Source organism: Morone saxatilis, unplaced genomic scaffold (assembly GCF_004916995.1).
Source record: "Morone saxatilis isolate NCDOM2014 unplaced genomic scaffold, NCSU_SB_2.0 Contig4, whole genome shotgun sequence".
Taxonomy (NCBI): Eukaryota; Metazoa; Chordata; class Actinopteri; family Moronidae; genus Morone; species Morone saxatilis.
In genome coordinates, this window is record NW_023339984.1 from 2,817,954 (window position 1) to 2,836,151 (window position 18,198).

Consider the following 18,198-nt stretch of genomic DNA (forward strand, 5'->3'; position numbering starts at 1 on the left):
CTGACTTTGCAGAGTATTCCATACAATTTCAACACTCCTACAGTAGGCTGTGCTATAAACTCATCATGAGTCATTGTCATTCATCAACACAGCCACAGCAAAACTGGAGGTAAATGAAAACTATACGAGGAGTCTTACTGGGTCATTAAAAGCTGATAATGAAGGCTCTTGTGGCAACTTGCCAGGCTTTGTTTGATCAACAGGTTGACCTATGACCTAGTAGCCTGCTGCTCTGTTCCACTCTGCTCTTATTGCTTTTGGTGTGCTTACTGTGTCCTTCAAATTTCTCTCCCAGTTTTTATATTTTTTGGTGGATATATTTTAAAACACTGTGGCTAATTGCCGGGCCACAGTTGGTCAAAACATTAAAGTAATCACAGACTGGATGGGGTGCAGCAGCAGCATCGATATCTGAACGCTAGAAGACCCATTCTGCTTTGCCTGCAATACACACAGCTGTTTAAGAGGAGGAAACACCACACCCCGAATCATTACAAACACACAGTATTGGGAAGTAACACTTCTCAATAGCATGACAGTACGGTCTTAGACGGTGCATCAGCGTGGTACCCTAGAATACTTCTGAGCAAACTCTATAGTGCTGCTGTGTGGTTTTCTAGCAGGATGTTCCTCAGCTCAGATGGTGATGCTGTGATCTGGGTTAATGGGACAACTTGGTTTCATCAAGCAGGTTTTATTGGTGTGTTCCTGTGTTGGCCTCTGTTGTTGATCTTTCCTGTCCTTGCTTTGAGACAAGCCAGTTCAGTGAAGTGATACTGCAGCAAGAATAAGCACAGCCCTAAACTTTACTGATGTTAGCAGAGGAGAGGGTCAGATTCTGAGCTGTAATACGCAAGACTGGTGGGAGGGCTGAGAAGGATGTCTTGGTTAAGTAAGGTTTGTAAAGCAACTTTGAGCAAGGCCTCCGACAAAGAGTCTGTGTTGAGAGGAAGTACAGAATGTATACTTCTCTCACTGAGGCTGCCTACAATGTTTCCTTTTTATTTTTGACCACTCATAGCACAATAACATTTGTTTTTTTATAGATGTATATGTATATTAGAATATAGATTTTTTCTCATTTTGTATTGTGGTAAGGAAATACTGAATTTCACTACAAAAATGTGAAATGATCTGTTGTCTTATCGTTATCGGCCATGACTATCAGGAAATACTCCGTCATCGCTGTAAACGTATGTTCAGTGTCTGACTGACTGGAAGGGCCATATCTTAAGTAGGTTTTGGTTATGATAAAAAACATGATGACGCCTGTGTTGAGTCAGAAAGAATGAATGATGATGACATAAAAAAAAAAGAGGAGTGTGCTGTGTGTTTCTAGTTTGAGACAAGCCACACATCCACCTAAACACCCCTGTAGATATTGTAGAGTTCTCCTTTAAAAGACTCACATCTGAACTTACTTGTTGAATAAGCTTGCTAGAGGTCCCAGTTTCTTCTGCCTGCCATCCTCTTCCTGTTGCATGACACCTGACCCCGGATACGCTCTTACAGGACTCCATAAGTCTCTTCCCGGCGATGACGACAGCGTCACGTCCGAGAAGTGAGCGGCGCCGCTGTCGTCCGTCTCCAGGGTAACAATAGCGCTGGAGTCGGAGGTAACGGTGAAATCCAAGATGTCTTCATTAGAGACCGACAGCTCGGTGCTCATGCTGGACACGCTGCACACGGAGATGTCATCGCTGCGGTTTAACGCTCCGCCCCCGATGCACATCCCCGTGGTGGCGGATAATCTGAGGGCGGGGCTGAAATGGCGGATGGAGTCGTACCCGCTGCGGGGGAAGGTGGAGGATTTGCGGATGGCGTTGCTGTCAGAGGCATCGTCATCTAAAGGTAAAGTGGCAGGAGAGTCGTGCCTGGACTCCAGGATGAGGCCTCCGTCGCCTGAGCGTTGGTGGCTGTGGAGGATGGGCTCCGGAGGGTTGATCTCCAGAGTCGGGATACCAGAGTCCTGGGAAGACAAGCTGTGGCTGTCCTGGTTCAGGTCCGAGTAGCTTTTCTGGGGGCTGCTGTAGTAGATGGGGGTGGAGGAGCAGGACGGCTTGTAGGTGGGCAGGACAGGCTCGCCGTGCGGGGTCGTGCTGGGTTCATTGCAGTGGTGGTTGGTATAATCGTGGAGGTCGGAGGTCGGAGGGTCTTTCATTACACAGCCGTTCTCCACTATGGCTCCTCCAGACACACCTGCAACAGAGCAGGACATGCAATTATTATCAAACTTTATTCGTATAGCACCTTTTTGCAGATGAAGCTCATAAGAGAGCACAAATGTTAACAAATTGAGTCTGATGCACACAAATAATAATGATGAAAATGTGATAAAAAATGACTTCTAAAATGTTTGATGAAGAGGGTGCATTTAATACATTTGTTAGGACTCAATCATGCTTTTTGGTGAGAAATACTGTATGTAAATATCACTTTTTACCTTTAATTCTTCAGCTATCTAATGTATGCATTATTCTTATTGTGTTATTGTGTTCTTATTGTGTTTCACGCGATTTTATGTTTCTGCATTTGCCTTCAGATACCACTGTTCTTTGCTTGGGCTGATTTGTTTGGTAATATTGTATCCACCAAAGAAGCACAATATAAGGTGACAATATTATGCAATATTAAGTTCTCTGAGTTAGATAATCTCGTGCTGGTGGATATTTCTAAATAAAAGTGTCCTTAAATCAAATTTGAATTACTAAGAAAATCTAAATTTGGGAAACAAGCCAATAAATAAATAAATAAATAAATAAATAAATAAATAAAGAGGGAATCAAAAAACAGAATAGGTTGTTTTTTGTTTTCATTTCCAAAAACCTCATTTTCTATTTTTTGTTCCCCTGTTTATAAATGGTCGTCAGGAAACAGCTTGTTTCCCGATTTTGGTTTTCTCATTTCAAAACGAAGATCTGTTGGCTGCGAAGTACACTGGCCCACAATGCAGAGAAGGAGGGGGAAAGGTGGGGGTCAGCAGGGCCACCTCCACGGTTAATCCGGTCCCGATTGTGACGGCCCTTTGCCACAATTTTCTGACATTTAATAGAACACAAGATCAACTTTAAAAACTACTAACTGAAAACGGCAGCTCTGCTAAATACATTATTATTAAAGGATTATTCTAACCGACCAGGGCATCAGAGAAAACGGGTGTGGAAGCCTTCAGAGGTGAAAACTAATCCCACAGTAACCAGGCTGTAACTGGAGTCAGTGCTGTAATGTGAACAGGGCCCCAGCAGGTCCACATCACGCTTTAACACCAGCTGGGGAAGCTAAGCTAAAGCTAGTGCGTCTAAGCTCTCAGGCTGCATTAACAGAGCTGCTGAGTCCAGTGGACACAGACATACGCAGCCCGTCTGTTACACTGTTCATGTCATGAATCCTCGTTGCCTCAGTTACGAACAGCTCGCAAACATCCTACTGGTCGTCCTATGCGGAGGGGGTTTTTACAACAGGAAATAGCGTTTGTGCTTGCTCACGTGGGCACTGAACACACACTTGTCTTTTTATGAGGACATCTAAAAATAAGGTGAAATAAATTGAAATAGGGAGGCATCAACAACACACTTTCGAGGTCAAATCCTAACACGGAGCCTAATGTTTTCCAAGTGGTTGACACACAAAGCCAGATTCTTACCCAAGCTCTAAACCCTGACCTGCAGGTTGTCATGTGAGCCTGGTACACTTTGTCCCAAAACACAGCAACAGGTTGTCCCTGTGCCACTGTGGAAATTATATACAACCAGAGGCCACCAGTAAATGCCAGCATTGGTACAAAAACTCATTACTAATATTACCATGCTGCTGAAAAACTGCCGTCCTTGTTTGAAATGTATTAATAAAAATGCAATGTCACTCATCAGGTTTTAACCATTAGCATGAAAACGTATTAGCAGTAAACTGGAAGGCCACGCCAACCTAGGCATGCATGCTCGTGTTTTTATAAGTCATGGACCGCTGTTATTGTCTAATTGACTGTGCCACCCATTTTTGAGTTCACACACAGATCTTGTTCAGCGAGTCATGATATTTTTATCAACAGGCATTATGAGGAAACGCAACATCAATTTCATCTTAGGTAGGACAACATCACAGATTCTGAAGTGTGTGCAAACGCTTTTCTTAGAAAGTTGTTCTCCGTTTGGGCCGAGACACAATACACATTTCTGAGGGGCACTGCTTCAGCCAAAGTTTGGAATGCATGTGTGATGCATATAATACAGGGCACATGACACACAAACAATACCTGACAGCCTGGTTCTCTGGTCGATATACATTCGGGAGACTCTTTTTAAGTCAGCTGGATTAGGTTTTAACAATATAAAACTTTTAAAATAAATATATAATAATGATATAAACAATATTTCATGGTATTTTTAGTGTTCAGGACTAAACACTTCCTTGTACGGTCTTACAAATACATCTAGCAGGATGGGGGTGAACATTTAACAAGTCCTAGTAGATAAAAGTTTATATGTTATCTGTTATGTGTCATAGTTTATTAACTGTGGGGTTTAAACTTTACCTCAGCACGTACCGCTTGATACTTTAACTGTATTGTAGACTGTATTGTAACTGTATTGTAACTGTATTGTAGACTAGCCCAATTAAAGACTGGGTTCTAACAATTCAGAAATGTTAAAAGTTTAAAATGTATCTCACCTTAGGTATATTGACTGCATGCCGAATTGAAGACTGGTTTTAAATAATTCAAAAATGTTAGGCGCCATGGTCTATTAGCTGTGTAAATGTACAATATCAGAGGCTTTATTTAACTTTAACCATTTTTAAATGCAGTTTGGCGTGACCTGTGATGTTACTAGGGATAACAGGACAAACAGTGTGAGGGCAGAGTTTATGTGGTGTGTGTTAACCCTAATAATACATAGCGAGACGTGTGACAGCATATTGTAGTCACCTACCACAGCGGCTGCCTCTCCGGTCCTGGGTACCGAGGGTCGTGTTCGCCATGCTGCCGACTGATGCTACAGGTGGGTGGCAGGTAGCCGCCGACCGGGGCGGTCCATGATGATGCTGTGACTACTGCTGTACCACCATCACTTCCCTGCCTCCTCAACGCAGCTTCAGTGTACACAAACAGCACCAGTGTAAGGTCATTTGTCGGAACACACACATAAATTCACCTCAAGACGAAAACAAAGGGCGGCGGGTAAAACACAAACACCACGTCGAACCGGACTTGCCAAGTGCACTTGCCGCTGATGCCAACTCACTGATTTTTACCAGCGCTTCCTCAAGTGAAACCAAATGAAGTTAAAATGCGGCAGACATTTTTTTGCTCAGACGGCATCACTGCAGGAGAGGAAACACTTCTCCGGTGTTTAACGAGTTACACGAACAAGCACATTTCACAAGTTTATCCGGTATCGTTAACGTTTCATACCTGTCTCGACGCTTCCGCCGCCATTTTAAAACAAACTTGTGCCGTGAGTGCCGTGTAATCGAGTCTAGAATGTTCCCCGTCGATGGATTCACCTGTCTGGACCTGAAGGCATTAATAATCGACCTCGCAACCTGAGTACCGACAGACTGACGGTATGAAGACGTGTTGGTGAGAAAAGTTTATCTCAAAGAGTTACAGTTGTTACATGAGATGTTCAATGTGTTATAGCTCTCGTTAAGGTTTAAAACATTGTACCTGTATTCGTGTAATAACGAGGATTTCCATTTTCAGACTCAAAAATATCCTGCGTAGATACGAGGAACTCTTCCTAAATGTTTTTATTATTTTATTGGGCAGTAAAATGCCTTATTGATTGAGACACTGATTCCAGGTCCTGGCCCACCTGCTCAATATAATTCGATCAAAGTTTATTTAGAAAGCACTCTTTGTGCAGTTGAATGTGTTTTACAGGTGACTGACATAAATCATACTGATTTGTATTTTATGGCAAACTTTGGATTTACATCTATCAACGCAAAAGGTTAAAAACAAAGTATGCAAGATGTGCAAATTTCATTCCAGTAATCTCATTATTTCCATCTCTAGTGTCACATTTCCAATATATAAGCACAATATATCATATATATACATAAACCTATTTTTATAACTGCAAAAAGTGCAAGTGATTCATATTATTTCATTACAACCTATTAAATCGTCTATAGACAGGGAAATATAATAAAATATAAGAATTTAAATGTTTCTTAAAATGTTTAAAGCTATTACTAAGATATGATTAAGTATCAACAGAAAGAGTGACTAAAGCCTGATGTGTGACATAAATAATGAAGGAGCTGGCTGTTCCTGTTCCAGCATCCTCACCCTGCCCCCTAGTGTCACCGTGAGGAAATGGATTTAAAAGGTAAAGCTTTCTCTCCGAGTTGTCACCACCTGAGCAAACACACTAAATAAATAAAAGATAAGAAGCAAAAAAAAGACAGAGGATCACAGGCTGAGGTTTGGTTTATTCCTTTATTAGATGTTAAGAAAATCCACAATGAAACAAAATAATTTACTCAGGGTGTACATGAAATTAGAACAACAGAGCTACTCGGGACAGATGGGATTTAGGAACATAGAGGAACGGGGCAGGGTGAAGGAGCATCTAGGTGGGAATGAAAAGACGAGGAAAACTCAAGTTTTCAGTGCTGGATATGTTCTTCAGACCACAGTGCAATCGAAACTCAGCGACCCTTTCGGTGTCGTTCCAAATGCATATATCCTCACTGAATGCATTTTCTCGTCATACTTTTTTGATTTTATTTTTTTAACCACTGCCTATCAAAATGGAAGAATTAAATGGAGAAAGGTGTGATGCATTCCTTTCGACTCCTATCTAAGTGCCTTTTGTGACTTAGCTTCACTCACTCACAGATTCACACATGCGCACTCATAACATTCTTTTAATCAGATTTAACCTCACTTGTATTTTTTTTATTAAACCAAAACATTTTGTTTAATCCAACATAAAAAGATGGAGTGTGATGTTTGCATGCTGCATTTTCAGAGACATTCCATATTTTGTCTTCTCTCTCTCTCCTGCTCTCTCTCTCTCTGGTGTCCCTCGATCAAAAGTAACATGCAAAATTAACTGAATGACTTTTCTCCATATATTCTTGAATGTTTACATGCGCCAAGGTATTGCATAGGACTCAGGGCTATGGAATTCCCCTCCGCATTGCTTATGCAACCTACAATGGCTTACTTCTTTTTTTTTTTTCTCCTCTAAAACTATAGCTCTAAATTACTGACAGTCTTTTGCAGGTTTGCTGGTCAATAATTTCTGCTCTACAATCAAAGAAAGGTTTTACATTAATGCATCAATGCACTGTCACAGGTCTGAGTGTAGATTATGCAGTATGCTTGTATTAAAAAATTCCTGAGTGTCCGATGACTGTCAAAGAAAGGTGACAAGACCCTGAAGTTGGAGTACCTTTCATTCAGCTACTGGGGGGGTCCTTTTTCAATTGAAGTGGAATTGGACTGAACAAACCTTTACATACAATCTTTGCATTTTTTTTAAATAAGGAAGCCATTTCCAAAAGCCATGCCCGCAATAGAGACACCTTCACCTGCGACAGTGCATTACAGCGAGTCTGTTCACACTGCTGACATATTTTTAATTGCTCATTAATGGAGGGATTATTTTAGTTATCTGTGCTTCAGTTTCATGGTATCATGTGACAAACAAGTCACCCCGTCCTCATAACCTGTTTGAAAAAAAAAAAAAACAAAGACAAAAAAAACAAAAAAACAAAAAAACAGCAGGCAATAAGAAATGCATTTATCTGCAGATGCTTCAGCTCAATTAAATTTTCAAAGCACAGGTCACAAGAAGGGCCGGTCCAACCATACCTCGAAAGGTTCTATAGCTAATTTGCTCAGGTGTGTTTCAATTTTAGGGGGAACTAATGCATTTGCGTTTTTGTGAATGTACAGTATGTTTCTGCATACATTCACATTTCTCTGAGATAAAGTTCTAGTACACTCATTCTGAACCAGTGCCTTCACAAGTTCTGTTGCCACACACACACACACACACACACACACACAAACACAAACACACACACACACAAAGTGAGACATTACTCAATATTTCAACAAGATATATTGTAAACCAAAAAATAAAAACACACCTCATATGGAAAAAAAAAAGCATTTGTACCTTAGTGTAATTATGCCATGTTTTTGGTTTGACCATCGCCCCCCCACCACTTGTTTTGTTATATTTTTGTTTACTTGCAGCGTGGACAACTAACCATCAGTCAATGCTGATTTTGTCCTTTCTGCTTGGGGACGAATTGAAACGATGTGTAGAAACGTGAGATTTAAATTTTTAACTGTTACAGGCCTCACCACTAAGAGGTTACCTTAAAATAAAAACCAAGCCACGTTAAGCAACTGATCAGGCAAAAACTTTTTTCTCCTTTTTACAATTTTCGCAAAAAGATATTCATGGAGTCTGACTGTGTGGACTACAAACAAAACTAGGCTATGTCGTCTACTTATCACAGCCATATTATGGAACTGCAACTTCAAAAAGATTTTTGAACATATTTATAGCACCAATAGTCTGTACCATAAAAATTACAAAAAAATAAAACAAAGTTTCATTCAGTTGCAACACAGGTGTCTGCAGAAATGGCTGTAGTTGTCTTTTCATGATGGGTCTTTACCCCAAAACACAAACTTTTTTTTATTTTTTTCCCCCAATTCTTTTACAGCATTGCATTTCAAGTAGATTATTAGTTTTTTTTTTTCCAACAAAACTCCTTTTGATTTCCTGTTTTTTTTATTTTTAAAGGATTTATTTTTATTTAGCCTCACAAACCATACTATGTCTACTACTAGCTTTTGTAAGACTATCACCATTCAAAAATCAGACTCATTTATGATAACTTTTCACACATGGGGAATTTAGGGATATTTAGAAGAAAGCTGCACACATTCTCTACTTCACATTCAGAAAGTCGTCCAAACAAACTATTTAAATTAAACTCTCAAATTCTTACACAACTCAAAAACCTCAACATCCTTGTATTATCTTTCTGAACACGAGATGGAAAGTAGAGGATGCGATAGCAGTTGTTTCACACAACGTTAGGTTCAACTAGAAAAAGAAGAGTGAGACTGGCTGGACGAACGCACATGCACAACCATTCAGACACCACCAACTACCAGTATCCTAGTTCAAAAGCAAAATGGTGGGAACAAAACTGACAAGGATAGAACAAAAGATTGTCCCTACTACCTAACGGTGAGACTTGAATGAGGACCAGTGTACAGAAGAATCAAATGAAACAAATTCTAAAATGCCTAAAATGCATGTCCGCACATGGCATCACTCAAAGACAGAACATATTTTTTGAGTTTTCCTATTTTCACTCACTTTTTGTTGATCTGATTGATTACACAAGGTTTTTAAGTTAGTAAATGAAAACCAGCAGGGTTATGTGTGGGGTTTTTTGGAGGGGTGTCTCAGAAAATGATCCTACATTAGGTTTTCCAGCTCTGAGATGACCCTGAATCTTTGCTGGTAGAGGTCCAGTCCCAAAAGAAGAGGAAGGTTTCCTCTCTACGTCAGGTGTCCTCTGCACAACTGGAGTATTCAAATGTTGCTGCTCCCTGGAGAAAGAAGTCAGGCCAAATGGTTAGATTGTTGCACACATAAATATCCATTCTGCCTCTGACTGCTCACTGTACTATAGCTTCCTTTACCTCCTGCATCTGGATTTCCTAACTTAACATGCTCCAGACAAACATTTTAGTGAGTCTTTGCAACCATTTTAGACACTTCACGGCTGTGACCCTTCACATGCTGTAACCTAAATAGGAATTTCAGCTTGATTGCCACTGCAAATGTTTTTTTGTTTGTTTTTTTAAATCAAAATCACTCACGTTTAGTAGCTGTTACCAATGTTACTGTAATGGGGATACTGTGTAGATGGCTTACACATTTTGGTGGCTGTGACAGCTGGTGGCCAGTAGCATATAGGTCTGTCTCTAGAAACTTAATATTTGGCCAATCCACCGGTCTCTCTTCCCATGAGCAACTAGTTTTGTGTCATGAAAGCTGATAATTTGAGGAGCAAAAACAAAACGCAAGCTGGCACTGTTATTAGCAAATAACAAAAGCATGACATGAAGTTAACTTATCTAGATAATGATATTGCCTTGAATGGATGTTTCACTAAACTACTAGACTACCTCGTATTTATAGATTTAAGTGTTGCTCCTGAATATGAAACAGGAGTATGTACTATATACCTCGTTACTCTATCAACTGTTCACAGTTAATGATCTGCAATATACCATAGTGGAAGTTCACACAGTTAATGACCGATAATTCTTTGTTCAAGCTGACATCAATCTAGGTTTACAATCAATAACATTTTATTTTGGGTCACTTAACATTGATCTCCTGTTTTGGCGATACGGTTATAGATTTACACTGTGCACTTAATTGACCTGTTTGAGTGGCTACAACCAGATCTTGGCGGTGCCAGGTGACCAGGTAAGACAAGCACGTCTCAGGCAGGATGAGAAACCACAAAATATTGCAGCGGGGCTGGCCATGTTCTGGGTCCAACAGAGGAAATGTAGCGTTTCCTCATTTCCTTCCTGTCTTCCTTTGTTTCTGTGGCCTACAACAGCATCACTCTGTAACAGGCTTACAGTTTAAGGCCTTTACATTCAGGCTATTACTGTTAATGCTGTGCTGTGTTGAGTTGGTAACTTAAACCAATTATGAGTTGAATTTACAGTACTGTTTTGTAGCTGTGATAAAATAATTACATTAATGCACACAGATAGACTTGATATATTATGTGTATAGCACTGATTAATATCTATGGAGAGTGGTGCGTCAGTGTGGATCTACTGTAAGCTGCAAATCCCCTGTTTTTCCCACTAAGATCATTACATTGGTTACTGTCACTTTGCTGGTGATTTAAATTTAAACAATGTCTTGATCGGCCCTGCTACCACTACTGAAGATCAGCTCCAGACATCCCAGTGGTAGATTATTAAAGTAACTTATCGGAGCCAACAAGTTGATCAATGGTTCCTCACTTTCAAAACAGCTTTCAGCCACTATTCTGTGTTGTACAGTTTTATGTATGTACAACTTTTTGTTGATACTTATGCTTCAAATTGAAATAAAATAATGACAAAAACATGAACTGTCACTGATTTCATGTGTTGTTTTAGTATGAGGAATAATATGGTATAATATGCGTTTAAAATATACGTTTTCGAAAACGGGTTTACCTGTACACTGAGATCCAGGGAAAAGGGGGGAACAGAGTGTGTTCTGCCACCAGCACTCATCTTGCTGGTTGCCAGTTCCTCCCTGTCCACTTACATTTAACAGAGGGAACTAAACAAGACAAATGAGAAGTGGTTAGTGTGTTTCAGTAAACAGCCGCCTGAGACAGAAAGGGTGGAACCCACTTTACATCTGATGAATTATGAAACACTGGTTAGGCCAATATTTTTAATTCCCTATCATGCCGATCACATCATATTGATAATTTTATGACATCATTTTAAAGGAACCCTTACCTCTGGCACATCTCCAACAAAGTCATAAGCAATCCCATACTTGGGGATCTGACCTGCTGGTGCACATAAGCAGGACTCTTTTTCTCCTGAAGATTCCTCCTTTTGAATCTTGTCGACTGAGACGTCTGTCTCTTCACCTGCAGTTGATGCAGCTGCTGCCGTTTTGCAGTCTAAGCAAATCTCTTGCTCAGCGATTGGCAGGAGGGTACTGGAGCCCTCCTGTGAATCCAGAGATGTCTGAGCACTCTTCTCCATGCCAGACTTCTTTAATCTGGGTAAGAATTTACCAGATTCCAGTTCTGACTTCCCGTAATAAGGGCCCTCACATTCTGCATCCTCCTCCAGAGGTTTGAGGTCTGCCTGAGGATCATCAAAGACGTCCACCGGCGCCAGGACGGGAAAACTCAGCTCCTCTTTGTCAGTCTCGGCCTCTGAATCACTCACTCCACCAGGAGACAACTCTGAGGCCGATATTGGTCGGAAATGAGTCCTGGGGGAAATGCGAATGGCCCTGTACTGCGTCCGGTTGATGCCATATATTCGTGGGTGGAAGGCTTCATTCTCAGAGTCCGAGCAAAGAATAGATTTGGGCTTGAACCCTGGACTGAACGAAGCCATGTCCTCAGGCTCAAAAGAACACTCAACATGGAGGACTTGAGAGAAGGGATTGTTCAGGTTGAAGGATGCGAACGGGTACTCTAGACCTTGCTCCTCACTATGCAAGCCTCCGTAAGATCCAAGCAAATCTTCATGGAAGATGAAAGAAAATCCCTTGTTCAATCCATCTCCGCCTCCTCTAATGGCCTGGTCACTCTGCCCAAAGGACACAAGAGGCCTCCACAGGGGCCTGTGCCCGGGGGCAAAGCAGCTGCCAGTGTTCATGAACACATCTGTGCCAGTGATGGTAAGCATGTCTGAGCTAGAAGCAGATGCAGCTGCAGCGGCACACTGTAGCAGACTATCTTGGGTGTCACTTGGTGGCACAACAGCCCAATTCTTGTCACCACTTAGTGTCTTCAACTCTCCATACACCCCTCCTAGGATGAACGATGTACTCTCCTTGTCAGAGTTCAAGTCCCAGGGCTTGGACGGAGTCATGTAATCCCCAGCACCATCTACCTTGGAGAGTTTGTTTTTGGCTAAGTCCTGTTCTTCTTTCTTGCCTTCCCAAAGGTGATACTCTGACCGCTGCACTGCTTTTTTCTGAGGTCCCTGGATTGGAACTCCTTTCGGCTGCACCTCCAGACAACTGCAACAGTAACCGCTTGACTCATCTGAGAATAGCCCCTCGCTTGGTTTTTCTGCTCCTTGCCTAGACATTACAGATTTGTCATCTCCTATTGCAGTCCAAATGTCCTTTATTATCCCTGAGCTGTAGTCATCACTGTGTTGGTTTGTGTTGTCCGAAAACATGCCAGTGCTGTACTGTTTACTCTCATCTTCTTCCAATGCTATACCACAAATGGACTCCAATTTAGATTTTTTGGTGAAGGTCTGATTGGATGTTGTACTAACACTGACCTCCTCACACTTGCGGCCAGAGTTTTCCTGCAAAAAGTCTAAGATTTCATCCTCCAGATATGTACCAGAGAGAGGAGGGATCATACAATCAATCTCTTCGTTGCCAATTTGAGCAGCATCCTCTGTTGGAACATTTCCTTGCTCGTTGTCTGAGCGAGTCTCCTCTGAATGTGACCATGGACTGCAAGTTCGTGTTGAAAGGTTAGAACAGTGTTCAGTTTCGTCAAAGGCACTATTTTTGGTCCATATTAGCAAACGAGACTGTTTATTAGAATGTGGGTCGAGACAGCTACTAGAATCTGTGTTGTTTTCGTGACCAACGGTGAGTGAGTCGCGGGGAAAAGGAAAAGTGGGGCTGTCATACTGCAGCTCAAAAAGAGAGAAGCAGGACGAGTTCAAACCCGATGGTTCACTGGTGGCTTCAGGAACGGGTGGCTCCTCCAGGTTTCCAGATAGTTTTCTCAGGGTGAATGAAACGCTATCGAGAAGGGGAGAGAGCCGAATGGGAGAGTCTCCTACAAAGCTTTCTCCATCTATATCTTCTGAAGTAGATGGCGAATAACATCCCCACACTTGAGCCATGTTTTCAAGATCCTCCATTAGGAATCCAACAGATCCCGAAGCTTCCTGTGAGTCTGCCCGTATTGCACTTTTCCCTTGCTGCTCAAGGCCATCTAACACTAAACAACATTCTGCCTCAACGTCTCCATGCTCTTTGCTTTTTTGTCGAATCATGCTTAAGATCCGACTCTCTTGTATAGAGTCTGAGGCACTAGTATCCAATATGGATTGATAAATATCAACTTCATAGAAGTGAGTGAATTCAGACAGATGCTTGTCATCTAAATCTCTACTATCCTCTGGCTGAGGGCAGCTTGAGGTCCCAGTGAGTTCAGCAGTTTCATCTTCTGCTTCGCCAGGCCCTTCCACAAAGTGCCCATCCACAAACGAGCCTGCAGCTAGGTATGCTCTCTGGTAGCTCTCGTTGGCAATGCAGATTCCCTGGATTCTCTCCGGCAGCCTCTCCATGTCAGTTGACAAAGCAAAGCCGTCAGGAGAGTCCACCCTGCTTCGATACTTTGTTTCCAGCTTGCTTTGTCTGCTGCTGAAAGGTACAAAATATTCTGTGATGGGCTCAGTGTACCAAAGTGGCTCCTCCATATACTCCTTCTTGTTTCTGGCCTCAACTCCGGACTCTTTCGCTTCCTTCCAGCCGGGATCTTTACGAATCTCCTTCAGCGGTCTCTTCCCCTTTTTGTAAAGCTGTGGTTGTTTGGCAGCGCCTCCAGTGGCACTGCTACTGCTCCCTCCTGCATTTCTGCGCTCGTCTTTGTCGATAACCTTCACCTGAAGCTTCACCTGCCCGCTGTTGCGTGTTCTCTTATTCTTTGCAGCCTCCCTGGATTTGTGCCTTATTCTAACTGCCTTGCTTCTAGATGACTTGGAGTCACCCTGGTTCCCACTTGAGCTTGAGCCCGCCTCACTAGAGCCAGAAGACCAGGATCTGGGTCTGTTTTTGCCCTCAGATCTGTGTCTCGTCTGTCTCTTAGAGTGGACGGTAGACTTCTCCTCCGCTGCTGCACCACCATGGTAACGGTTTTCTTTCTCCTTCTTGCTTCGTCGTTGCTGGCCTCTCTCGTTGGTCACAGTAGTGATGGTTCCACATGCCTCCAGGTTTCGCTCCTTTGCAGCCTCACCTTCACTGTTGCAATCTTTTGGGGAAGAGGTGTCTGTGCTGGTCTGTGGGGCTGCAGAGGATGATGAACTTGAGTATGCGCAGGCCTTAGCCTTGTTCCACACCGTCATGATCTCTTGGAGACAAACAGGTTTCTCTGACAAAGGAGGAAAGGCTTCATAATACCTGCAGTCACAACAGCGAGAGAGAAAACTTAATTTAAATGCATTCTCAGCAGGAGTGATCAGATAAGCAACTGAATATTGGTGTCTTCTACAGCCACTTCTTTTTTAAACACACATTCATAGATACAAAATGTCCATGATGTAGCTTACATTTCCACCTGGTCCTTTGAAGAGGGGGACTCAGCCCGTTCTGGAGACTGAGAGCCATCAGATTTCTTCTGAATCTGTTTTTCCTCTATAAAAGACAATGAACATTAACACATGTTATTATTGCAGTTATTATTCACCTTTTTCTATTTATTCATTTTTTATTTTAAAAAGTTCTAAACATAATAATAAAGGATATGAATCAAACCTTTCTGTTTGTTTTGGATGTCCTTTAGTTTAGAGCAAAGCTCTTCAACCAGGCTCTCAATTCCAGAGTTCTGCACGAATGAGAAAGACGTAGATCAGGATTATCTTTTTGAAAACTCAAACTGAATATTTGGATTTCACAGCCAATCTCAATTCAACATATCTGATCAAGGGTTATATGTCCAGTAATGTGAATGAAAACATTTTACGTATGTGAAGACAATCTAATCAAATGACACATCTTACTATAGAACATGAATGACTGATGACGATGTCAATATGACGGTATTACTGGTACTGTTACAACTGACACGACAAGTCACACCCAGGTATTTTAAGGGGGACACCGAGTGCCAGCCCTAGAACCTGTTGATTTGGGTTTGTTTTTTTGTTTTTTTTACAAAAAACAAGTCCGCACATAACAAAACAAGAACCATTTATTTTTCCAACTCCAAACACAACTATGACGGATGAGATCCAGTAACCTTAGGTAAGAATGCAGAGTTCCCAAAAGCTACCTTGACCCATAATGTGACCCACAAGAAAAAAATGAAAGGCACGGGGTTGACACAAGTCGAGCCAGCTGACTTATGAGAGCTTAGGCATTCTCGGCTATGACTGTGCTATATTTAGCTATGGTGCAGAAATGCTTTAAAAAAAATAAAAATAAAACGGGCTAAGCAATAGTACAAGTGATAGCCTCACAATGTTCTGAGACACTGAACATTTACTACATATCCTGGTCAGCTCAGTCATCTCAAACTGAGCAATATGATACATAAAAACATAAACAACAAGGGTTTGAAATAAACAAGATGTTCAAACGCTAGCTTACACCAAGTAGGCACTGTCGAAGCAAACAGCCTCAAACAAACATAGCTGCTCTTCAGTACTAGTCCTGCCTCTTTAGCTCACTTGTTTCCTGTTCACTCTTCCAGAAAAATAATATTCCTTACCATGCCACTTCATGAAAAGCAATGCAAAGTTTTCTCCTGCCCTGTGTTTCCTCTTGCATCATTGTGCTAATGCCGGTCAGCTGACAGCCGACCGACTCTGCTGCAATCCTGTGCTGGTTAAAAAATAGACCGCAGAGTCCAGTCCCCAGAGAGGAGCTCAACACTCCTCCTCTTGCCTTGCAGACCCTTCCCCCTACCCTCCCTCCAGCTTTCTGTTGTGTCATTCTCAACTCACACACCTCCCTTACTACTGCTGGCCACAGACGAAAACGTCAGCAAATCTCTCCGTAGCTCTTTCACTCACACAAAGTTATGGAACAAAATTAATACAATTCTGGGATACACTCTTATATGCAGATGACATTCCTTTGAAGGTCATGCATTATAAGCGAGGATAGCAAGTTTTTGTATCACAAAAGCACTTGAAACAACTGGCCTTAATATAATCTTTTCAATGAAAACTAATTAAAGGTGTGGCCACCCAGCCAAATGAGGTGACGATTCATGTGCAATTCAGAGCTTCCCTTGATTAATACTTTAGCCTCCCACACTGACATAGCTGTATTCAGTGTCTATTCACCGTGATTCATGCAATTAATATCCACATGACTGCACCTTAACAAGAAACAAGAAATACTACAGTAATACATTCCTGACATAATTGGACCAATCACCCTCTTGTGCATTCTGCATTCAGAATGCTTTTCCTTCAAAAGTTTGATAAAAGACAGGGCAGGTCAAACAGTTCCTCCTTCAATGCGGAGTAATGACCTGCATTCCTCCAAAGTAAAGGTATTCAAGTGAATGATTATTTTACACGACAGAAAAACTGATCAACTATGAGTAACTTGATTAACACAACTCCTCCCAAACATCATGAAACTCACAGGATTACAACAATCAGTAATGATGCTGCTTACTTCATCAGATGCAGAGCGGAGGCATTGCACAGCAGCTTGCTTCTTCATTTCCTCAAGACTCAGGTCGGTCCCACCTTTCTTCTTACTCTTGCCCCATTTCTTCCCAGTTCCCTTCTCCCAGCCCAAGAAGATGTCATTCTCCTTTCAGATACAACCAAGAAAAGTCAGTCACAAAGGACAGTAAAACAAACATAAAAAGGAAAGAAAAAAACATAAAGATTACACTAATTATATACCAAATGCATATAAACATTTCTATACAGGCGTATATACCATGACAGTTCGTACCCAAACACAGCCAATTCATATCAATAAACGTAATGACAAATGACAGAAATCAAAGGAGGAATTATTCAGTGGTGGTGCAGTGCCATGATTTGAAAGAAAAGCCCCATTGTTAACCTCTCCTGGCAAATTGATGTCTTCCTCTAACAAGGCCATTATATTCACACACTAACTTCCCTTTCTGAATAAAGCCCACTGCCCACTCATTTGACACAACACAAACAATGACAAACAATCATTTTTCTAAGCTTTTCGACTTGACTACAAACACTCCTTTAAGGTCGTGGGGGCCCACCTGGTCCTGCAGGTCGTAGTCGTAACTGTCGTGCAGGAGAAGGCTGAGAACGTAGCGGGTGTAAATCATGGCATCAATCCCGCACTTCTCAAGCTCCTGGCCAAGCCAGCTTTGTACTGGACCCAGCGACTGGAGCAAGGACATCTCTGAGGCAGGCAGGGGGCCCACGAGGGGGTAGGGGCAAGAGAGGTTTTCAGGAGGAGCAGGACCGTCTGAATCGGTGCTCACTGGACGCATGGGACCTCAGGTATTGGCCATTCTCAGGTGGAGCAGCATTGTGATGAGTAGTTACTGTAGGGTGGTCGGTGGAGAGGGGCACGGAGAGAGGACGAGGCAGAAACTTGGGAAGGGGGGCAGTCACTCCAGCAGGACGAACTGAAGGGGCTCTACATGGGGAGGCATGTAGGATGTTATTTTTTCTTTTTTTTTTTTTATTGCTTTTAGCAAAAAACAGGGATTTTACTCGTCAGGCAT

At 42.0% G+C, this 18,198-nt stretch overlaps 2 protein-coding genes across 3 annotated transcripts in view; both read right to left on the reverse strand.

Moving 5' to 3' along the window:
• Positions 1-5,506, reverse strand: part of tbc1d14 (TBC1 domain family, member 14) — a 38,604-nt gene extending 33,098 nt beyond the window's left edge. The window contains exons 1-3 of the mRNA XM_035675404.1: positions 5,411-5,506; positions 4,929-5,088; positions 1,422-2,199 (exon numbers count right to left, since the gene is read on the reverse strand). Coding sequence (XP_035531297.1) covers positions 1,422-2,199; positions 4,929-4,977 — 827 coding nt within the window. The 5' untranslated portion in view covers positions 4,978-5,088; positions 5,411-5,506. The remainder of the gene's footprint in view (positions 1-1,421; positions 2,200-4,928; positions 5,089-5,410) is intronic.
• A 917-nt stretch (positions 5,507-6,423) lies between these two features.
• kiaa0232 (KIAA0232 ortholog) lies at positions 6,424-18,192 on the reverse strand. Of its 2 annotated transcripts, XM_035675373.1 has the most exons (7): positions 17,725-18,192; positions 17,145-17,285; positions 15,270-15,339; positions 15,065-15,149; positions 11,534-14,915; positions 11,240-11,348; positions 6,424-9,595 (listed from the first exon to the last, which is right to left on the reverse strand). In XM_035675373.1, exons 1-7 carry the CDS (start codon positions 17,959-17,961, stop codon positions 9,579-9,581), a joined length of 4,041 nt encoding a protein of 1,346 aa, XP_035531266.1. In that variant the 5' UTR covers positions 17,962-18,192; the 3' UTR covers positions 6,424-9,578. The 2 variants fall into 2 exon arrangements, with proteins under 2 accessions (XP_035531266.1, XP_035531267.1); XM_035675374.1 differs by lacking the exons at positions 17,145-17,285; positions 17,725-18,192 and adding an exon at positions 16,225-16,379.
• Positions 18,193-18,198: the final 6 nt, after the last annotated feature.